At 40.8% G+C, this 23,827-nt stretch overlaps 1 protein-coding gene across 2 annotated transcripts; it reads left to right on the top strand.

The window, feature by feature from the left end:
• Positions 1-246: 246 nt before the first annotated feature.
• HACL1 (2-hydroxyacyl-CoA lyase 1) lies at positions 247-23,177 on the top strand. Of its 2 annotated transcripts, XM_051610942.1 has the most exons (17): positions 247-404; positions 1,361-1,465; positions 6,623-6,663; positions 7,913-7,993; positions 12,144-12,216; positions 12,712-12,787; positions 13,773-13,869; positions 14,351-14,463; positions 16,104-16,239; positions 17,330-17,435; positions 18,818-18,901; positions 19,144-19,245; positions 19,362-19,516; positions 20,841-20,999; positions 21,290-21,397; positions 21,957-22,143; positions 22,560-23,177. In XM_051610942.1, the coding sequence occupies exons 1-17, from the start codon at positions 312-314 to the stop codon at positions 22,590-22,592; spliced, it is 1,749 nt and encodes a 582-aa protein (XP_051466902.1). In that variant the 5' UTR covers positions 247-311; the 3' UTR covers positions 22,593-23,177. The 2 variants fall into 2 exon arrangements, with proteins under 2 accessions (XP_051466902.1, XP_051466903.1); XM_051610943.1 differs by lacking the exons at positions 247-404; positions 6,623-6,663 and having other exon boundaries at positions 1,366-1,465.
• Positions 23,178-23,827: the final 650 nt, after the last annotated feature.

Here is a 23,827-nt window from a genome sequence, read left to right as displayed (position 1 = left end):
CCCGGCACCAGCCCGACCCCGGCACCAGCCCGATCCCGACCCCGACCCCGGGCCCCGGGCCGCTGCTGCCCCCCGGCGGCCGCTCCGCGCTCCGCACCGCCGCGGACCTGCGGGGGCGGGGGAGGCGTCCCGGCCTCCCATTGGCTGCCTGCTCTGGCCAATAGGAGGCTCTCGCAAGTCCCCTCGCCCCCCTTGGTCCCGCCCCCTCCGCTCTCTCATTGGCCGGACGGGCTGCCAGTCAGCGGCGCCGACCTTGTGCCGGGGGTCCCGTCCCGTCCCGTCCGGTCCGAGCGCCCGGGCTTCCCAGCGGGATGGGCTCCGGGAGCGGGGCGGGCTCCGGGAGCGGGGCGGGGGACGCGGCTGCCAGCGGGGCCCAGCTCCTCGCCGAGTCCCTCAAGGCTCAGGTAGGAGCGCAGGGCGGGCGGAGCGGCGGCAGCCTCCCTGCGGGCAGGGCAGCCGGGCCGCGGGTGCCCGCGGGGCTGGAGGGAGGGAGGGAGGGAGGGAAGCGGGTGTGCGCGGCCGGGCTCCCCGGGGCTCTGCAGAGCGGGCAGGGAGGGCTTGTCCTGCCGGGCCGCGGGCGGGAGGGAGGGAGGCCCCGCCGCAGCAGCAGGAGCAGCCCGGGGAGCGGGCCCGGCCCGACGGGTCCCCGTGACCGGCCTGCGGGGTGTGCCCCGGTGCGGCTTTCCCCCATCCTCCGCTAATTTCTTCTTTCCTACAAGCTGCCGCCTTGCCCAGCTCGCCCGGTGGCTCGTCCGCTCCCGCCAAGCCGTGCTGGCCGCCCCCGCGGCTCTGCCGGCGGCACCTCCTGCTCCTCCTGCCCCGATGGCGCCAGAGCGCCCTGCGCTCCGTGAGCTGGAGGCGGTGCTGAGCTGCCGTGGGGAGGGGGCTCAGCCCTAACAAAAATAAGCGTCGTTCTTTCTTCGTCTGTAAGTTCCTTCTGGCGTTGGACCGTCCCCGTGGTTGCTTGGTGTGTTTTTTTCCTCTTGATTCCTGGTCAAAGCGAAAGAACGTGAGATGATGCTAGGAATTTTCGGAGGCTGACCTACTGGGACAGGAAAATGAGGCAGCAGAGACATCTCCAGGAAGAAGTGGTCACTAAAAAACGCTAAGCATGTGTTGAGTGAGGGAGCTGGGCTTGAGCCCTTGTGAAAGCACTGGATTTTGGAGGCCCACGGCTGCAAATACTGGCTGCCATTGTCTGTGTTGCCACAGTAGCCTGTGGGCTTCTGTGTGAATACATGTGTTGTTACAGTTTGGTTTTAGGATGCCTATATGGTTAGTACCACTCTTTACTTATGAAAGCTATCTTTTTTTTGAAAACAGTTATGATTTATTTAAACCTTTTTTTTTTTTTTTTCAGAATATTGAATACATGTTTGGCATCGTTGGTATTCCAGTCACTGAAATAGCAATTGCAGCCCAAGCAGTTGGAATTAAATATGTGGGAATGAGAAACGAGCAAGCTGTAAGTATATATCTATAGTAGGACCAATCTTTTCTTTTAGCTGTCTTACAAAGGAATGGAATCCAGTTTATATTTTCTTACTAGAAAGAATGTGATCTCTAAAGAACCTGTAGAGAGGCAGTTGCTGTCATTCTGGAATAAGGGAGGATTGGTGGATTGGGTTGGGTGTTTCGTTTTGCCCTTCTCTCCCCACTTCCGTTTTCAAGTGTTCCTTTTTTAATAAGGGCATTGCAACTTTTTTAATTCTTAGGTGCCTTTCTCCAATGTGGGAGAGAAGATAACAGGGAGAAAAATAATTCAAACAAAGCATTCCAATATAGAAAGAAAAAATTATCAATTTTGTCTCCTTTAAGTAATACACTGTCAGGCTTTATTTGGCACTTTCTGAGAGGCTCATCCAGACTTTTATTTTGCTGTAAACTTTCCAATATACGTCTCCCTTAAATTTTTTCTCTCTCATTTTCTTTTGCTGATGTCTTCCCTTCCAAATTAGGCTAATATTATTATTCTCTCTCTAATTGGCAGTATTTTAATTTATTTTTTAGGACTTGCATAGCAATTTCTTTCCTCTTCCATCAGAAAGATACTTATTTTACTTAGGAGCTATTTCCAACAGGCCTAAAAAGGGTAGGTTTTTTTGTTTGTCTTTGTTCTGTTCTTGCAGTGCCCAAAGAGTAAGGTTTTCCTGCTGACAAACTTGTCCTACTTTTAGTAATTGTGGTTTTTTTTCCACTTAACTGTGTTTTAAAAGCTCACCAAAGAGCAAAGCTTAGAAAGTTAAAATACTTCTGCATGCTCACTAGGAAACATAAGCATCTTGGGTAGTATTTCAGTTTCATTGTCTAGGTATCAGAAATTAAGCTCATTATTATTTTACTGTTATGCCACTAGTTCTGGATGTATTTGGTTTCCCCCAGCAGTAACTCTTGAAGCATTCAGTAGTGTCTGAGGTGGAGTATAGTGGTCTCAGGTTTATACCTTGTTGTTAAGGATTGCTGCACAAGCAGGCTGGCTAGCTGCTAGCTGTTGGACTCCTAGCAAGTGGACCATCAGCTTTCCATACTCAGAGTTGCTCCAGTAAATTTGTCAATTTTCCGTAACAGAGGTCAACGAATAAATAAAGTGTTTGGGTTTTACCCTGTCAGGAGATTTTTCTTGTGTTTTAACTTGTTTATGGATCCTCCCTCTATATGAACACTATTAATTAGAATTTTACCACTTTTATAAGGAACTACTCCTGATATTCAGGACCTGCACAGTGTTGAGGTGCCTGTATTTTGCAGCAGTGTTCTTTTTCTGTGTTCCACCATGTAATTCATAGCCTCAGTGGATTGTTCCAGATGGCAATGAAGTATTATAATAGTTATTATAATAGTAATTCTCATAAACCAAGTGGTCACAAGCTGTATGTTTTTGCTATCTAATCCTTACATCCTTATATTGGAATCTGGAAACTTAGAGGAACGTGAGTCTCTGTGGAAAATCTGTAACATGTGAGAGAGGCAAACATATACAAATGTTTAAAAGGTGTATTTGATTCTTTCATAGGACTGGGAATCACAGAATTACAGAATATTTTTTTGAGTTGGAAGGGACCTTGAAGATCATCGAGTTCCAACTCCTCTGCATGGGCAGGGACACCTCCCACTAGAGCAGGCTGCTCAGAGCTGCATCCAACCTGCCCTTGAACACCTCCAGGGATGGAGCCCCCACAACATCTCTGGGCAGCCTGTTCCAGTGTCTCACCACCCTTACACTGAAGAATTTATGCCTGCTCTCTAACCTGAATCTCTGTTATTTCAGCTTAAAATCATTACCCCTCGTCCTCTCACTGCAAGTCCCTGTAAAAAGACCCTCCCCAGCTTTCCTATAGGCCCCTTCAGGTATTGGAAGGCCACTATGAGATCCCCCCAAAGCCTTCTCTTTTTCAGACCAAACAATCCCAACTCCCTCAGCCTGTCCTCATAAGAGAGGTGCTCCAACCCTCTGATCATTTTTGTGGCCCTTCTCTGGACATGTTCCAACAGGTCCATATCTCTCTTGTGCTGGGGGCACCAGAGCTGGAGGCAGTATTCTAGGTGAGGTCTCACCAGGGCAGAGTAGAGGGGCAGAATCACCTCTCTTGATCTGCTGGCCACACTTCTGATACAGCCCAGGATGGAGTTGGCCTTCTGGGCTGCAGCTGCAACTTGAGAGCCTTTTCCACAGGGCTGCTCTCAAGTGTGACCTGCCCCAGCCTGTATTCAAATATGGGGTTACCTCGGCCCAGGTGCAGGACCCTGCACTTGGCCTTGTTGAACCTCATGAAGTTCACCTGGGCCCACTTCTCCAGCTTGTCCAGGTCCCTCTGGATGGCATCCCATCCCTCTGACATAGCAACCGCACCACCCAGCTTGGTATCGTCAGCAAACTTGCTGAGAGTGCTCTCAATGCCACCGTCAATATCGTTTCTGAAGATATTAAAACAACACTGGGCCCAGCACTGCCCCGTGAGGGACACCACTTGTCACTGTTTTCCATCTGGACTTAGAGCCATTGACCACTACCCTCTGGATATGACCATCTAGCCAGTTCCTTATCCACTGAACAGTCCACCCATCAAACCTGTATCTCTCCAATTTAGTGAGAAGGATGTTGTGGGGGACTGTGTCAAAGGCCTTGCACAAGTCCAGATAGATGACATCTGCTGCTTTTCCCTGGTCAACTGATGTAGTCACTTCATTGTAGAAAGCCACTAGGTTGGTCAGGCAGGATTTGCCCCTGGTGAAGCTGTGCTGGCTGTCCTGGATCACCTTCTTTTCTTCCACATGCCTTAGCATGTCTTCTAGGAGGATCTGTTCCATGATCTTCCCAGGCACAGAGGTGAGGCTGATAGGTTGGTAATTCCCAGGGTTCTGCTTTCTACCCTTTTTAAATATGAGTGTAACATGTCCTTTCTTCCAGTCACCAGGGACTTCACCTGACTGCCATGACTTTTCAAATATCATGGACAGTGGTTTGGCAACTACATCCACCAATTCCTTCAGGACTCTGGGATGTATCTCATCAGGTCCCATGGACTTGTATATCTTCAGGTTCCTCAGATGGTCACAAACCTTATCTTCACTTACAGTGGGGGGGACTTTGTCTCTCTGGTCTGCATCTTGTGGGCCATCAACGTGAGAGCTGTGAGGAGAGGGGTTGCCAGTGAAGACTGAGGAAAAAAAAGTTGAGAACCTCAGCATTCTCCTCGTCTGTTGTTACTGTTTCACCATTGTGGCTCATCGGGGGGTGTTACGCTTTCTTTAACCTTCCTTTTCTGGTTTATGTACCTGTAGAAGCCCTTCTTGTTTTTCTTAACATCTCTTGCCAAGTTCAGTTCTAGCTGTGCCTTGGCCTTCCTGACCTCATCCCTGCATAACTGGGCAGCGTCCCTGTACTCTATCCAGGATACCTGTCCCCTCTTCCACTGCCTGTGTAGGTCCATCTTGCTTTTTAGTTTGACCAGCAGGTCTTGACTCAGCCATGCTGGTCTCTTGCCTTCCTTGCCTGATTTCCTATACTAGGGGATTGAGACCTCTTGCACACTGTGGAAAGCATCTTTAAAGATCTGCCATTTCTGTTATGCTCCTTTGTCCCTGAGGGTCGTTTCCTATGGGGTCCTATCTACTAACTCCTTGAAGAGCTGGAAATTTGCTTTCCTAAAATTCAGAGACCTGACTAAGCTTTTCATCTGCCTCTTACCCCTTAGGACAGTGAGCTGCACTAGTGCACAGTCACTGCAGCCCAGGTGACCTTCAACTTTGATATCCCTAACGAGTGCATTTACTATTGTGACAATCGGGTCCAATAACATCCCCTTGGGTAGGACTGTCTATTTCCTGACTTAAGAAGTTGTCATTAAGGCCTTCCAGGAGTCTCCTGGATTGCCTACAACTTGCTGTGCTACTTTCCCAACAGATGTTGGGATGGTTAAAATCCCCCAGCAGGATGAGAGCCCACGATCGCGATGTTTCCTCAAGCTGGAGTAAGAAGGCTTCATTGATGGGCTCCACTTGACCAGGTGGCCTGTAATAGACTCCAGCCACTAGGCTCCCTTTGGTGTTTCAATCCCTAATTCACACCCATAAACTTTCAACTTGCTCATGGCTGTTTTTTAGGGACAACTCTTCACACTCTATCCAATTCTTTACATAGAGGGCAACACCTTCACCCCTTCTTCCTGCCCTGTCCCTTCTGAACAGCTTATGGCCTTCGATAGCCACACTCCAATCATAGGATTCATCCCACCAAGTTTCTGTAATGCCACCATATCATAGCTTTCCTGTAGAATGATGGCTTCCAACTCCTGTTTGTTGCCCATGCTGCATGCACTGGTGTAGAGGCACTTCAGCTGGGCTGCTGGCCGTGTCATCTTCTAGGGGGACACCCTTTTATACCCTTGAGGTGTTTCCAGTCTCCTGCATCCTTTATGACTTCCAGACCTTCAATCCCCATCGTGCAAACCCCAGGTACGTTTGCAGCAGGCCTTGTTTTCCCTTCCCTCTTCAAACCATTTAAAGCCCCATCAGTGAGAGCTGCTAACTTCTGGGAGTATCCTCTTCCCACACTGAGATAGATGCACCCTGTCTCTTGCCAGCAGGGTCAGGGATGTATGTGCTGATCCCTGGATATCCTGGCAATCCCTAATCTTTTTATGAATATCTCCAGCGTGTAATTTCAACCTGTTGCCTAATTTCTGAAATATGATGAGTCATTCCAGTGATGACTGGATTACTGTTTGTTGCCTTTCTCTTTTAAATCCCTCTTCCATGTTAGTCTAGATGGCAGAAGTTTCTTAGGCTGTTCTGTTAATTTTGTTTCCCTGGTTATGGGGCTTTTCTTTATGTTGTTTTGGTTTTAGCTTTTTTTTTTTTTAAATCATACATAGTCCTAATGTAATATCCTGAAACTGCAGAAGCCTGATATTTGGAGGCAGGTATTTTTCACATAAGCCTTCATGAAAACACCTTATATTGGGGAGGGTGAAGGGGTGCTTCTACTTAACATCTAAGCTCTTATGATCAAGGCAAATCTTTACCTGCTTATATTCAGTATTTTTGTTGGAAGTTATGTACAAGATCCCCTGAAATGTGTGTATAGTAATAACTGTATAATTAACTTCAATGTTTTCAATAGGCCTGTTATGCTGCATCTGCTGTTGGATATTTGACTGGCAGGTACATTCCATATTTATTAATATTTATAAAAAATGTAATCATTTAGGCGTTAGACACAACAGAAGTTAGAAATGTTTTTCTGTTTTGGAGAGGGGTGTTTTTAGTATGGGCAGATGTAGGGCAGTTAAAATGGAATGTGAATTTAAAATAACTGTCAATAATAATAATCAGTATTTCTGTTGCTGTGATTCAGGGCAGGAGCAAGGAGGTGCTTAAGCTCATAATATTGTCTGTCTTTTAAGTGTTTTTATTTTTTCTCGTAATTTCTGAATAGTATTTTAACACCATTGGTGTGAGGGGCAGAAATCAGGCCACCATTGTTTGTTGCAACTTTTTGGACCTGCTATACCTCAATCTCATCATCTGGGGGTAGTGTTTAACAAATACCTTATCAATACTCATTACAGGCCTTCCAGTCTCTCCTGTGCTGTTTCTGACATAAAATACTGACTTTTCCCTTTTCTATTGCATTTTGCTCTTAACGGTGTTGGGAACCATTCTGGGGCCTGTGACTTGAGGTGTGCCTCTTGAGTAACCCCATGGATCCTTTTCTAAAGTAAACATCCAGTGTCTGCTTGCTCACTGTTGCAGACCTGATGATTCCTTATTCTATCTGCAAGCATGGCACCTGTGTATGTAGTTTAGTTTTTCTTCCTTTAAATAATCCTCTGGAAGTAAGCTGTTGGGTTTTTTTTCTCCTGTGAAATGTAAAGAGTTTGTAAAGCTACTAAATCATGCTCAGTAATTGAGAACTGCCATTTTTATATCATCACCTGGAATAACAAGTGTCTCTACCTGAATTAAACCATAATAAAATTTGAGTTGAAGCAGATGCAATTCCTCCTTTGTGAGCTTTCTTCGTTGGTCTCGAGTGCTAAAGTGAAGTTGAGAAAACTGCAAACATAAGTGGCTTACCAAATTCCTTATAAACATTAGGTAACAGAGTAAATGCAATAAAAGGAGCTGTGTTATGATGAGCCTGCATATGTTGCAGACCACTGTGTGGGTGGCACATAACAGCTGTTCATTTGCTTTTCAATTGAGTTGATAAGGCTAAATGATTTCTGATTCCCACATCTATCTTTAGTCCTTCATACAAACCCCTTGGCATTTGTGCATTTTGATGACTTAAGTAAAACTTTAATACTTTATATTTCAGCATCTTACTAATTTTTGTTGGTGAATTGTTCAGTGTTCCCTCTCCTCACTTTTTATTTCTATCTCATTGTTTTGGTTTGTTTTCCTCTAGACCGGGAGTGTGTCTTGTAGTGTCCGGTCCAGGATTTTTACATGCCCTTGGTGGGATGGCAAATGCAACCATGAACTGCTGGTAATTTAACTACATTTTCCATTTAAAATTTTAATAATTGTTGTTGTTGTTCATTGCAGATATTGAACTCCACAGTATTTTATATAGGACTTTTTTTTTTTTGATGGGTGACAAGAGGGAAATTCTTCAGTTGTCAAACCTAAAAGTAGTTTAGTTTCATTTTGTGTATTCTCATGGATAGAATTTCCTTTTTGTCCTACTCCATTATGCATACATTGGAAAATCTATCAGTGTACCTGATTGTATGAATACATTTGAAAATGAAGTCAATATTCAGCTAGTAATGCTATATTGATTGTGGAGAGTCTAAGATTTTTTTTTTTGAAGATCCACATTGCCTTTGAATTACTTTATTTCATATGTGAACAAAATGACAACTGTATTTTTAAAAGCCATATTTGCTCCCCACACAGACATTTAGAGCAGTAATTAAGTATTGAATTAAATGATGTACAAAGTGATAGCATTTACTCCCACAAGCCTTCACTGAGATGCAGCAACTTCAGCTCGTCTGGCACTGAAAGCTGTTCAAAAAGGTGAATGAGGTATTTTGGGTAGAAGCTCTGGTAATAAAAAAGTACATGTGATCTGAAGCATTAGATTAATAGTGACTGGTGGACAACTGGTGGACAAGGGAAGCTCAATAATGGGAATGCTAACAAAAAGACCTCTAATGCTGAAATTCCTTTTTTAAAAAATGAGTTATTGACTAAAGTTTTGCTGTCCCTATGTGACCTGAGATTTAAAAAAAAAAAAATCATAATAAACCCTTGCTTTTGGACAGTCATGGATTTGGTTATAAGAAAGAAGCACTTGCTTATCAATTTGCAGAAGACATTTCTATTTTCTCACAAACTGAGTTTTCACAGAATCTCAGAATTACCTTGGTTGGAAAATACCTTTAAGGTCATTGAGTCTAACCATTAGCCTAATACTGGCAAGTCCTTAACTAAACCATATCCCTAACTACTATGTCTATGCTACTCTGAAATACCTCCAGGGATGGTGACTCCACCACTGCCCCAGGCAGCCTGTTCCAATGCCTGATCACCCTTTCAGTGAAGAAATTCTTCCTAACATCCAGTCTAAACCTCCCTTGATGCAGCTTGAGACCATTACAGCTTGTTCCATCACTTTTAACTTTATTGAACAGACCAATCCCCACCTCCTTACAACCTCCTTTCAGGTAGTTGTAAAGAGCAATAACGCCTCCCCCCAGGCTCCTTTTCTCTAGGCTGAACAACCCCAGCTCCCTCAGCTGCTCCTTGTAAGACACATGCTCCAAACCCTATATCAGCTTCCTTGCCCTTCTTTGGACACTCTAGTAGCTCAATATCCTTTCTGTAGTGAGGGGCCCAAAACTACATGCAGTACTAGAGATGTGGCCTCACCACTGCTGCGTACAGGGGCATGATAATTCCCCTGATTCTGCTGGTCACACTAGTCCTTATACAGGCCAGGATGCCATTGGCCCTCTTGGCCACCTGGCACACTGCTGGCTCGTGTTCAGCCAGCTGTCAGTCAATACACACAGAGGTCCGTCTCTGCTGGGCAGCTCTCCAGTCACTCCTCCCCAACTACTGCAGGTGGTTGTGGCCTAAGTGCAGTACCTGACATTTGGCCTTATTGAAACTAAAGCCATTGGCCCTGGCCCATCAATCAAGCCTGTCTAGATCCCGCTCTAGAGCCTCTCCACCCTCAGGCAAATCAATGCTTCCACCCAGCTTAGTGTCATCTGCAAATTTACTAGGGGTGCATTCTATCCCCTGGTCTATATCACTGATAAAGATGTTAAACAGGAGTGCCCCAGCACTGAGCCCTGGGGAATACCACTTGTGACTGGCCACCAACTGAATTTGACTCTGTTGACCACAACTCTTTGAGCCTGGCCATCCAGCCTGTTTTTAACCCAGCATGTGCCCATCCAAGCCATGAGCAGACAGTTTCTCTAGGAGAGTGCTGTGGGAAACAGTGTCTGAAATAAGCTCTGTTTAACTGGCTTGATCTTGCGTAATCACAGAATGTTTGGAGTTGGAAGGGACCTTGAAGATCATCGAGTTCCAACTCCCCTGCATGGGCAGGGACACCTCCCACTAGAGCAGGCTGCTCAGAGCCCCATCCAACCTGCCCTTGAACGTCTCCAGGGATGGAGCCCCCACAACATCTCTGGGCAGCCTGTTCCAGTGTCTCACCTCCCTTACACTGAATCCTGTGCTTTTGGAAAAAAAAAAATGAGATTATTTATCTAGTTTGGCAGAATATTTGATAATAGAGTAAGAAGACTGTGTTTCACTGACCAAACCACAGTGTTTGGCCAATTATTTTTTTCACTGGTCACATCAGGTTTGCCTTTTGCCTGCCAGGTGCCAAAAGGAGAGAAGTAAGCATTCAGAAACCCCAAGTTGAGCCTAATGACTCATTTTCTTGAATTCCTTCATTAGCAGGCACCTCTGTGAGTGTTTGAGAAACCCAAAGATGCTTTCACATTTACTTTCGGCTGGCAATACCATTGTAAGAAAGGGTGCTATGCTTTCGAGAGGAAGGCTAGGGATTTTTCTGTTGAGTTAACTGATTAGCTTTCTGGCCTATTGCCCTAGACAGCAGCATGAACACTTGGGCAGGCACTATGGAGGAGTGTTGCAATGGAAGAGCAGTAGCTCAAGTGAAGGAAAGGAAGGGAAAATACACATTGAGCGGTTTGCTTGTGCCAATCAAATACAATCTGCTGTGAGAAGTTCTATTTCTTAAGAGTAGAGTGTTCTCTTTGTTGTGTTTCAGGATTGGGAAGCGGTAGTAACTTTGTTTATTGAAACATTTAAATAAATTTGGAAAATATAAGTGGAAGGAACATAGGGTTTGTCACTGAAACAGACTGGTTGTATCTGGATAGTCATAATCATTTTGCTGAAGTGAGAGAATCAGCAGAATAAAATATCTATACATCAAATGGATTTTCCATAAGGATTTTTCATAGAGATAAGATACAGCCTGAAATTCTCATCTGATTGTGTCAGAGGATTAGAACTGAGATTTGTTATTTGTGGCAGAGGAATGGCTTGGTTTTGAAGCTTGGATCTAGATATACAGATCTCCAAATTTCAACGGTGATTAAATATAGCACTATGCATTGAACACACTGTAAATGTTTCAATTTAAACACCTTATAGAGATAAATGCAGTTGAAGGAAAACAGTATCTGAAGATAAATTGTTTAGGAGGAAAGCCTAGAAAGCTGTTGACCCGATATTTCGGTGGGTATGGTAGATTCAGTGTGGATGAATGAGCAGATTAATAAGCCACCTGACTCTTTAAGTCAGCTTTTAGCATTTTTGAGGAGTTTGAGTTTGATCCGCAAACTGAATAAAAGGCCAGTTTTCTTTCACTGTAGGACAATAATTTATTGTATTTTGTGGAAATTATATTAAAAATGTGTTCCAGTGGAATGTATAACCCCTGATGTAGACTAATAATGCCTTTCTCAAATAGCTATGAACTAATTTAAGAACAGGACCACTTGTAGGCCTGTGAAATTTTTGTTCATCTCTTTGGTCTTGGTTTTTTGAGTTTTGATCTGGTTTGGGTTTGGTTGGTTTTTTTACCAAAACTAAATGCAGTGACTAGTGTTGTCAGATACAGCTAATTTCTGCTGTGCTCCAAATTCTACGTGAAGAAAATCTGTTCTTCTGAAAAGATTGTTTCCTACTATGGCTCTTAGTTCTAGTATTTGTACACATTACAATGCCTCTTATGAATAAACATCTTAGTGCTTTTTAGACCAATCAATACTATTTAGATTAGCTGTTGTTGTTCCTTTCAAACCATCTTGCCGCTCATGTTATCAAACTTTAATGAAAACTGCTAGCAAAATGGCTTAGTTTTCAAATTCTTATGCTAGATGTGGAGCACTTTAATACAGACAGCTTGTCCTAAAACTAGTAACACAAAAGTTGCTAGAAAGTCCACCGGCTAATATGTAGAATCCACTTCTCTATTGTGCTGGTTTCTTTCTATTACTTTTGAGATCTGTGGATGCTGAAGGTGCTCAGCATGCCAAGAGCAGTAGGATTTGACCATCAGGAGAATTTACTGATGTGATTGCACTTGTAAAAAATACATGTATGATTAACATTGTCTTGTTATACTTTTCTAGGCCTTTGATTGTTATTGGAGGCTCTTCTGACAGAAATCAGGAGACCATGGGAGCTTTTCAGGAATTCCCACAGGTACACAGACATACAACTTTGTATAAAAATATTCCAGTTAAATAATTCGTGTTGTTTCTTCACTAGTGGAAGAGTAACGTTCACAAACACCGTTTCCTGATATCTTGTAATGCTGTTGCTCCATCTACTGGTGTAAGGTTGGCACTGCGTAAATGCAGCAGATTATTTGGAATGTCTTTGTCCACAGTTATGTTAGAATTCGTGCTCTGTTTTAGTTTCTCAGCTGGTGTAGATTGCTGTTGCCTGCCTTTCTGTGATGGAAGAAGGCAAAATAAACTTTCCAACTAAAGCACCCCCACTTTCTGGAAAAAATTACCTAAGTCCTTGGTGGAGTGAGCATGGCTTTGACAGTTTCCACCAGCTGAGGAACTGCAATTTTCAATGTGGGAGTTGCTTTCTGTTTAGCATTTTTTTCTTTTTATTCCTGTTGAAATGAGATTAAAATGAACAAATCGTTTTGATAAATCAGTGTAACAGTTATGTATGTTTCTTCAGGTTGAAGCTGGTAGGTTGTACACCAAACTGTCTGTCCGCCCAAGCAGCCTGGAAGTTATTCCTGCTGTTATTGAAAGGTATGAAAAAATACTATATTATCAACAGAACACTGAGTAACTGTCTCCTACCATATGAGCTTTGAGTGGTTTGTTTTTTGTATAGCTGTTACTGTAAATAGCTTGATCCTGTGGATACTAGGTGTTGATTGATTGAGTAAATTAAAAACCAGAGAGGTTTTTCCTATGAGCTGTGCTCTGGAACAGGCTAGAAATAGATTCTGGTCCAGTCTGTTGCTTACTGATCTCTGTAGCATTTTTTGCTAGCTTCAGTCAGAGCTGGAAAATTTCTGTGAAAGAAAGAGAAAGAAGGGAGAGATACAGTAACTAGAAATGTAATACTACAAACTTCAGTTCTCTTACTACTATCATGTGAAGCAGATTTGGAGGGAGGGCAGCAGAGATGGTTTTCTTTGGGTTTTGGGTTTGGTTATTGATTTGGTGGGGTTTTTTGAGAGCGAGAGAAAACACATCCTTATCTCAGTGCTTCAGAAAGCTTTACAAGTCTCTTGCTGCTGCTGTAGCAACACTTCAGCCCTGTCAGCCTAAATCCTGCAAACAATGTTACTGTTTACAGAAGTGCAAATTCAGCAGAGCATCTACCTGTAGTAGAAGAACTGGAATCAAAAGTAATAGAAAATGGAGATGTTGGTTGTCTTGGGTTTTATCTGTTTGTGCTCCTGTAAAGTTCAGCATGAAATTTTAATTATTTCCAGATGCTGCAGCTGATAATGCAGTTGTCTCATTGTAAACTAAACAAATAATTTGCAGCCTAACACTGTGCATCTACTGAAAGGCTTCAGCTGGCGTATAGAGGAAAATGTAAATATCTATCAGAACTTAAATTAATTGGTATAAATCAATCCATGGGGGCTTTCCCTATGGTGGTTCAGCAGTATGAAACAGCATGTTCCTTCTCTGCCTATAGAAGAGTTTTCTTGGGTTTTACACCTAAGGATTTTGAAAATACTTTCAAACAGTGGTTAAAACTTATTATCTGTTTCTAGGCTGTAAGAACCAGCATATATGGTCGTCCAGGTGCCTGCTATATTGATATACCTGGGGATTTTGTGAATCTTCAGGTGAACACGAGCGCTGTCAAGTGCGTAAAGACTATATTCATTGTTTTTCAATTCACTGAATAAAAGAAATTTTAGTTTTAAGTTACGTTTGTATGTTCTTCTCTTAAAGCAAGGAAAAGATAAACCAGAGCAATAGATTAAATAATTTGCCACAAGGTTGAAATGATACTAAAAATCCAGCCACTAAATGTAACATCCTATCATAACACGTGGTGTAGATTATAGTTTGTAATTAAATGTGCAAAAATGAGTGTATTAATATGATGGTATTACGATGATGTCACTTTGTAAATCTCTGGAACAACACTACCTATAAGAGTAAAGAAACATGCAAGGGAAACCTCAAAGCCTGTTTAAAAAAAAATGCATCCTTTTCTGATGAATGTTGTGAGTAACATGGTGTGTAGCAACTGCTGGTTTATGCTGAACAATAGGTTTTATCTTTCAACATTTCTTTTTTCACATTTTTTAAGAGCTTCTTTTGTTCTGCTTGACTTCCAGGTATGTGGAGTGTTGCCTGCCTCCTCCCATCAGCACAGCTGAACACTCTGCTGTATCCCAAGCAGTGTCTATCATTGCTTGTTCCAAGCAGCCTCTGCTCATCATTGGCAAAGGTAGTGTGCTTTGATGTAGCTTTAAACTGGACAAGTTCTGGAAAAGAGCAAAGACCAATGTGGTTTCTTTCCCTATAAGTGTTAGTCATCTCCTTTTCACTCTCTGTTAAAGCAAACAAACAAAACCAAACCCACATTTCTTCAATATTTAATGTTAAAATCTGCTCTGTTTTTAAACAATTTTTATTCTGTTGTGTAGCTGTTGTCTTCATCTAGTTTAAGGTAAAGGTCAATTGATAAAATACAAATGTAAGTAGAAAAAAAATGGATAACCATTGTCTTAAGCCTAGAGCCAATACCAAGGGATCACTTCCAAAATGCTGAACAAATTCTGTTGGAAGACAGAAGTAATAATTTCTGTCTGATGCTCTGGCCTATATAGCAAAAAACAGAATAACCAAAGGTCTTTTTCTCATTTGGACTTACTGAAAGTGCTGGCCTGCCTGTGTGGAGACATGAAACAATACAGCAGACGTTGCTGTGATTGCTGTTTTACAGACCTACCGTTGTACTCTTCCAATGTATTTCGTTCCTGAAACAGAAGTGTCCCTGAAGGTAGAGGATAATTATTCTCTGTCCTGGTTTGCTTATTTTGTCCCTCTTTGTGGAATGTTAGTCACTGCACTGGCGTTTCTGTTGAAGATACACATCTGCTAGGAAGAGAATTGGAATTACCAATTTTTTTTCATCCAGGCTGTTTTCTTACAGATGTGGGTTCTATGTTTAATCAGGGAGTGAAATGATGAGATACACCTTATCATTGGTTAAGTAATTAAATAGTAGACAGAAGGTAGATCAGGAAAGTTTGTTTTTTTTTCCTCTCACTGCCTTGATACACATGTACAAAAGGGTATTCTTTGGAAGTGGAAAGTAGAAAACACACAAATACATAGATATGTGTTTTGTTGATGTCAGCAATTGAAAATCTACTTAACAAATGTACCTGGACTTTCTGTTATATATTGTTGTTAGCAGAATTTTTGGAAGAAATACAGACGTTTATTCTTCAGGATTTAAGATTTCATGGACTTAAGTCATTGCACAAGGGCCAGTCAGTTACTCCAGGTTGCCTGGGCAACCTTACTTCAGCACCCTTGTACTGAAGGTAGCATCACATTAAATGTATGCACAAACACATAATCTTTGCAAGGTCTTCCTTGAGCTTCTCTTTTTTTCTTTTTTTTTTATCATTAAAGGCTTATAGTAGACTTTTTAGGGCAGATTTTTAAGGAGCTTGAGATAAAATAAGTTGGGGGGCAAGCAAAAAATGACATGACACAAAGGTCATCTCCTGTTGCTGCTGCAGAAGTCTCTGCCTCATAATACTGAACTTCACCCACTCAAAATTGTCATTTTAGATAAACAAAATCTACTCTTTCCCTCTGTCCTGCTTTACAGAACTAGCTAAATAGCTCAGCTGAAGTTTTAAAAGGAGTTTCTATCAAAAATGCAGAGAGTCTGAAGCTAAACACCCATAGTTTGGCATGTTACATTTTAAGTTCCCCAGAACTAAAAATAACAAGCAGCTTTCATAATGGGAAGTAGTATTCTTTCTGCCAATAATGTACTCAGGTTAATTGAAATTCAAGCCAATACAGTAGGTTTCTGTAGTATTAAGCAGTCTTTTTCATTTCATTTAGGTGCTGCTTATTCACATGCTGAAAAGAACATCAGAAAGTTGGTGGACCTTTCTGGACTGCCTTTTTTGCCTACACCAATGGCAAAAGGAGTAGTTCCTGATAACCATCCGAATTGTGTAGCTGCAGCAAGATCAACGTAAATACAAAGCAAGGCTTCTAATCCTAACATCTGAGAAAAAACTAGGAATTTTGGTGGTCTACAGATGCCAGGGAAGACAAAATGCAGACAACAAAAATTTTTGAACCGCATTTTGCACCTCATTTTAGGGCACTGAAGATCTTCCTTGGAAAGAAAGAACAGATTTAGGCAGATGACTTTGGGCAATGCTTAGAATGCCGGCTAGGAGGATACTTTGTCAGAGAGCTCATATTCTGTAACTGTGAAACCCATGGCAAGTAGATGTATCAATGTTGTTAGTGTGTATTCCATAGCATAACATGAAACTGGTAAACAATTTATATTAAACATTTCATTAACTTAGGGCACTAGAGAAGCTACTAGCTTTTATTTGAACACAACAAACAGAAGCTTAAGAGGCACACACTGCAGTGAAGGTTTTGCCACCCACCTGGTGTTTGCAATACCCTGTCAATAAATGGCAGTTTATTTTAAAATAAAAATAAGGTATTTCAGCTATACTGCAGGACTATGTTTAAAGTAACTTAAAAGAGCTCTTTTTGGCTTTTGGCAAAATGAATGTGAATGAACTCTTAAGAACAGGCACAGAGTCAGCTTGCAGATGGAGCATTTACGGACTTCGAGATTAACCTGTTGTCTGTTTTTGAGCATCTTAGCTCTATCATTATTAAGCATGCTGTTAAGAAAAATGGAGAGTGAAATAATACACCAAAAGTTGTCTACCCAGCTAAAAGGTTAAATTAACAGGAGTCTAAACTGAGAGGTTCACAACAATCTTAATTTCGGCACCCACTGTTGTCAGTATCGCAGTAGTGAGTCTTTTGCTTTAACCTCAGTGTCATTGCATCATCTTGTTAGTCTCCTTGTGTGATGATTCCTTTTGTTTTCCTCTTGAGCTCCTAAACTGAAGAATGGCTTGGTGATTGGCTGTGTAAAAGGATACATGTTTTTGGGACTAAGAATGCAGCATAAAGGAAAGATCATCTTCTGGGATTTGCTGTGGTGCTTAGGATTACTTTGAATTAATTTTGAAAACACATGTAATAATAATTCCTCTTTATCTGTTTCTCTTATTTCCCTTTATTAGGGCACTACAGAATGCTGATGTAATCATCTTGCTTGGGGCAAGATTGAATTGGATTTTGCATTTTGGTCTTCCACCAAGGTTTCGACACGATGTAAAGGTTATTCAGGTAAACAGGAAAATTGTTGTCACTTGAAGTGAGTCCTCTGTGTTCTAGCACTGCCTAGAGCAGTTATTGTAAGTTATTCTGGCAGTGTAATGTATGTGGCAAATACTGCCCTATGGACAGTTGAGTACGGTGCATATAGTTATGGTAGTTGTCCAGAATTAGTTGTGATGTCTTTTTTAACTTCCTTTTTTTTGATATAAAAATGATTACAGCGTTGTTCCTGCTATCAAGGACTTGGTGCTGCTGTGATGAGGAGGACAGACTCTTCTATGTAGTTGACTAGTACAGGATTAGACTCGTGATACTTGTGTGATCTTTGGAGCACTGGAATTTCTGTGATTGAAAGGAAATTGTCTTGAAATTGTGTACCACTCATACTGTTTGACTGCTCTCTGCTGGATTTTTTTGACATAGAATTACTTTCAGATCCAGAGCCAGTCATCCTAAGAGCTCAGTCACTCAGAAATATTAATAAGAAAACAGGAAAAAAGGCTGTTTAACTGACTGATGTATTTGGCAATCTGCCAGCTCTTAGAAAGATAAGTTGTTAAATTGTTTATATCCTTAAAATCTTCTCCTTTACAGTTTGTGATCAAAGTGCAGTAGTTGATTCATTGTGCTGAATTGTGTCGGCTGTCAGGGATCTGGAACATCATCTCGCCTTCCAAACTGTGCATCTTTTCCAGAGCAATAACATAATTTTTTTCAGTTAGAAGTCCTTTTGACTTATGTAATAATACATCTTTTCTGTTTCCTTTTTGTAAAAAATGTAAAGAAAAATATTTATTCATCTTAAAGTAATTTTTTTCATTGTCAAGAGTTAGTATTAAAATACTAATTCACTTCATAGTCTATGCAACCTGGTCATGAGTTAGTATTCCATGTAACCTTACAGGTCTTGTACATCACTGATGAAGAAAGTGGGGAAGTTTCTTCAGTGCTTGCAATTTATTCCTCAGTTTCTTTATACTAGTCGAATTCTAACTGCCATGTTAAACTTTTCTCAGTAAGAAAATTACTGCTGTGCATAGACTTTAAGGGTTTACCTAAGCCTAGATTTTTAGTTCTTGTATAATTATCACTAAAATCACCACCTCATTCTCCTTAATGTTCTAATAAATTTCTGTACTCTCTGTAAGAGCTTGAAAGAAGCTAGCAGTCAATTTTAAGAATATATATGAACTTCTACTTATTGAGTATGTAGCATAGGATTTTACTTGGAATAAAGGATTCCTTGACATCATTTCAGTGAAAGTCAGAGGAAGTGTACAGCCAAAACAAGATATGAAGGCATTATTAGACAATGTTCTTCTCTTAAACTGGAAAAAAAAATATCTTTAATATCTTTGAATTAATGGTAGTCTTACTTTTTTAAAATATAGATTGATATTTGTGCAGAAGAGCTGGGGAATAATGTGAGGCCAGCTGCAGTTTTATTGGGTGACATCAATGCCGTGACTAAGCAGGTAACGTAATGTCAGGTGTCCTCCTGTTTTGACCTTGATTTCCTCTGATGTATATAGAAGTAAGCTACCAGGTAAACAACTGTTCCAAGTAAACCATTCCTCAGGCAACATATTCATGCTTTGCATCCAGTCTGTTCCCAAACTGGAAGTTGAAGATTCTGATCAGTGATACTGTGATTGCTTGTGATGTTTTTTTAAAAGATTTTGAAAGAAATCCCTGCAACATTTCCATGTTGTTACAGCTCCTAGAAGAATTCAGCAAAAGACCATTGAAATACCCTTCTAATTCAGAGTGGTGGAAACACCTAAGAGAGAAAATAACAAACAATGAGGAAAGATCAAAGGTAGCGTTTGTTTTGAAGAGGAGGTGGCTCACCCTAACAGGTGCCAATGCAGAGTCAGTTCTGCACTGTATTATAAATGTTATGCATAGAAGTTACTAAAATCTCTTATTTTTAAGGCATTAGCATTACAGAAAAGCCTGCCTATGAATTATTACACGGTCTTTCATCACATCAGAGAACTGATACCCAAGGACTGCATCTTAGTAAGTGAGGGAGCAAACACCATGGACATCGGACGAACTATGCTTCCAAACTTCCATCCCCGTCAAAGGTCTGGTATTTTCTTTGTTGTGCTGACCCAGCAGACTAGATCTATGTGTGAATGTTTTCATTCAGCTGAGAAGTAGGGTGGTGCAGAATTTTTTAAATTATTTTTAAAGGTCCTTAAAAAAAAAAGTTCAGGATGTTAGGAGAGGGGTTAAAGAAAGTTTTCCACTCATACACCGATGTCTGGTCTCTGTGACTTGACTGTGTGCTCTGCAGCCAAATGGTGATAGTTTTTCACTCTTTTGTAGAAAGTGAGTGAAAAGCATCATGCTGAATTCCCTGCTGTAGATGTGTATTTTTGTGCTTGGAATCAAAATATTTATTTTAAAAATGAAAATAATCATTGAATTTCTCATGTTGAAAAGAATTCATATGAAGACTTTTTTCTTGAAACACGCTGGAAAATGGAGAAAACTTAAGAATCAACTTATTTTGAAAGTTGGATTATATATTGCACACACTTTCATGTAAACCTGCATGCCTAAGATGTAGGCATTCAAATTTGGAAATGTTGGTATGTCACTTTAAATGTTTTGTCTAGTTTTAATATAAGTAGGAATTAAGTCCTGTTTCTTGGAGGGGGAGGGGAAGTGAATTCTGTCTGGTGAGGTGAAACTTATGATCTGACTGTGGAAGCTTGTGCCTTGTGCAAGTAGCACTGAAGTCCTAAATTAACCTAGATACTTCTTTGTAAACAGAAGAACTCCAAAGCAAACAAAAAAAAAGCCTGGGCAGATTAATGTTAATGGTAGCCTCTTCAGGTTGTATTGTGCATATCTGAAAGCAGATTTGGAGAGTTAATCCTAGAATAATCTACTTCTTAGCTAGAATAATTTAATAGTACTTTTGTATCCATTATGTACTTCTGACTGAAGTGACACCTTACAATTTTATTTCAAAAGTTGAACAGGAGACTAACGCTTGAATGGCAATATTTAACTGATGGCTTTCAGACTTCTAGTTATATTTTTCAAGAAGTTAAATGTAGGAAGATTTCATGTAGACTGCCTGTTGTTGGAGATAGTGTTACTATGCAAGCTAAAAGCATTCAAGAATAGCTCTTTATTGTAGAGCCTCTAGTGTATAAGAGTTCTTAGTTTTAATTCAAGTTCCAGTATGTTGGTATCACTTAAAACATCTGCAGTCCTATCAAATGTTTGACCGAAGAGAATAAACTATACATCTGGTATCTTTTTATTCCAACTGTTTATGAAACAGTATTTGAATAATATATGGCACTTTATTAAAAGTAATCATGAGTCACCATAGATCAGCTTAAAAGTTGGAGTAGAGATAACGGGGTAGTAATTCTGCATTCTCCCCTTCAGGCTTGATGCAGGTACTTTTGGGACAATGGGAGTTGGCCTGGGCTTTGCTGTAGCAGCTGCGATGGTGGTTAGAGACCGAGCACCTGAAAAGCGGGTCGTCTGCATAGAGGGAGACAGTGCCTTCGGATTTTCTGGGATGGAGGTGGAAACTATTTGCAGGTAATTGCTTTTTGCTCACGAAGACCCTCTTCACGTGTTGCCAGGATCAATGTGACTGGAAGGCAAAGGACGCTGCTTTTAGCAGGAGAACAAGCCAAAAAATACAGATGGTCGTTTTTATGCTGTTGTGACATAACGTGTGATCACTGACAAATAGATAATGTTTCAGGTGGAAGTGATTTTTTTCATTATTATTTTACTTCTAAGGAAAAGTATGATGTTTAAGATGCTTAAGACCTTACGGAAAGGTGCAAGTATTTCAGAATTCTTTCAAATGCATCTTTTTGTAGATACAACTTGCCAATCCTGATTATTGTAGTAAACAACAATGGGATTTACACTGGCTTGGATGCAGATGCCTGGAAGCAGATGTTAAAATTAGGAGATCCTGCTACATGGTGAGCATTTTCAAACTATGTCCTGTTAATTAAGGAAGAAGTGACCAAAATAGTAGTGGTTTGAACTTCTAATGCTTTGTGATCCAGATTGAAATTTTTCATAAAGTGAGCTTAGTTCAAGGCGAAGTTCATGTAAATCAGAACCATTGCCAAAAGCAAGCAACCAACCTAATTTCAGACTATTGTTTACACAGTGGTGCAGCAAAGAGATGTTTATTAATTGTCTCAGGTTCCTGCAGCAGTTCAGGCCACAAAGTACAGAATTCATAGTGGGGTAACCTCCAAAATTATTATACTCTCTAAAGCTACCTGAAGCTTTTGTTCTGAGTTTATACTGGGCTTCTACTCCTGGAGCTGAGATCTCTATACCAAGAGAGCTAAGCTCTGCTCCAGAAGATACAAATGAGTAAGCTACCCTGTAAAAATAAGTGGTATAGGAAACACAGTTCTTCCAGCCCAGAAGAATTCTTCAGGCCAGCACAATAATCATCTTATACTATAAAATCAATGCTGGCAATTCTTCCCTGGCATTACTCACAGGATTTCCATTTTGTTACAGTGCACCTCCTGTTTCTCTCCTGCCAAATTCACACTATGAGAAAATTATGTCTGCCTTTGGAGGTAAAGGATACTTTGTTAAAACACCGGAAGAACTGCAAAATGCTCTGAAAGCAAGCCTGGCTGACAAGCAAACACCTTCTCTTATTAATGTAATGATTGATCCACAGTCTGAGAGAAAGAAACAGGTATGTGTATTTTTTCCTTTATTTTTCTGCAAGGTTCATGTCAGCAAGCCTCTGAAATCCTCAGGAAATTGCACTTAAACTGCAGAGAAAGCAGAGTTGCAAGGCAGAAGGATTATCTTTAGATTTGGGAGATAGGAGAATGGGTGCTTTTACACTGTGCCATCTGCTTTCATTGCTTTTTTGTTTGTTTTTATTTTTTCTTTTGGCTATTATTAAATTATAGTGGTTTAAATTATTGTTTCCAGAATTTATGGTCGTTCCTTTCCATTCCTGACAAAATGCAGCAAAGTGTTTTGGGGAAGTCCATATTTCCTGTAGATTCCATGTGTTTGTTAATACATACTTGTATACTATTCCTCTTACTGTTTGTCCATTCTGAAATGTTTTTTACTCTGACTTTTTTTTTGTGTTTTCAGGAATTTCCCTGGCTGACCCGTTCCAACCTGTAGTAGAGGATGAAGATAATGGTGATGCAGTGCTGTGCCTTAAGCAAAACTGAATTGGTTTCCAGAAGTGGAACCAGTACAGCTCTCTTTTACATAAGCATAGGAACAAAGTGGGATTTTAGAACTGCTATTAAAGTGATCTTTAAATACTGAAATTAAGTAATTAGAAAATGAACAAGACATGTATGAATGTATACCAGGCCTTGTAGCAGTTTGTACGGTAACACTGATGATAAAATTACACATTTTTTCTTTTACTCAATCATAAGCATCAAGATTTGTGAATTAAAATCTTGGATGTTCTGGATGGAAGGAGTAAGCCAAGGGTTTTATACTGACAGAACAACAGAAGTCTTTTGCAGTCTGCAGTTCTAGTAACTTCATTTTTAGCTGATTACCAGCATGCTGCTTGTTTCAGACTTTGCCCTGGAAGGACCAGAACAAAGCATCTTGTTGTGAAAAAGTGCGGATTTGCCTCATCTTGTATTGAAGTCCATTGGATTCATAGTAATTGAATAATTTTACAAGTTGCCTTTTCAGCTTCTACTGCAGGTGGAAGTAGTGTATTAAAAATGTGGACTTAATCAAGGGCTGAGTTTCTATCTGTTGCATTTGTTTTTGTTAACCTGGTCTTATGGTCCTTGCAGGAAAAAATCATCATAGATTTTTGTTTGAAGCTTTGCAATTTGCAAAGGCAGTATCATCCCTATAGGCTGAAAACAGGACTAGATTTAGTAGTAAGATTTCCAGGATTAACAAATCATAAATCTTTCTAATCACGAGCATTTAAAACAAACAAACAAAAAAACACCGAACCACCACTAACAAGAAAATAAGACTAAAAAAAAAAACAACAAACAAAAACCAACACTCACCAGAACAAACAGGCTGGAGCTTAATGCTCAGTTTGGCTGGCATCACAAACTAATCGCCAGCATTCATGCTGTGTGCTGTGGCTAATTGTGCAACCGAGGTTCTTCATATAAAGTACTGTATAGACATTTAGTGCCCAACTCGCACTGCTTGTGATGCCAAGCTAACATTTAAAGCAGGTAATTGGCCTCCCTGAGGTTCTATCTGCTGTGTTTTCATCTGTTGTTGCATCTGACAATCTGTCTTTGAACTCAGTCTGCAAAAGTGAAGTAGTTCTTTGCTTCTGTCATGGCCTACAGAAACTATTGTTCAGTATACTACTAAGCAGGTTACTTTCTATTTACATCTGTTCTTAAATGCACTGG

Source organism: Apus apus, chromosome 2 (genome assembly GCF_020740795.1).
Source record: "Apus apus isolate bApuApu2 chromosome 2, bApuApu2.pri.cur, whole genome shotgun sequence".
In the NCBI taxonomy this organism is placed as follows: Eukaryota; Metazoa; Chordata; class Aves; order Apodiformes; family Apodidae; genus Apus; species Apus apus.
This window is presented reverse-complemented; position numbering and strand designations above follow the sequence as displayed.

Excerpts from the sequence above, each read along its gene's own strand:
- HACL1 (XM_051610942.1), top strand. The coding sequence starts at position 312 with ATGGGCTCCGGGAGCGGGGCGGGCTCCGGGAGCGGGGCGGGGGACGCG. Across the intron at positions 405-1,360 it reads CCGAGTCCCTCAAGGCTCAG|AATATTGAATACATGTTTGG; the intron begins GTAGGAGCGCAG and ends TTTTTTTTTCAG. Across the intron at positions 12,217-12,711 it reads CTTTTCAGGAATTCCCACAG|GTTGAAGCTGGTAGGTTGTA; the intron begins GTACACAGACAT and ends ATGTTTCTTCAG.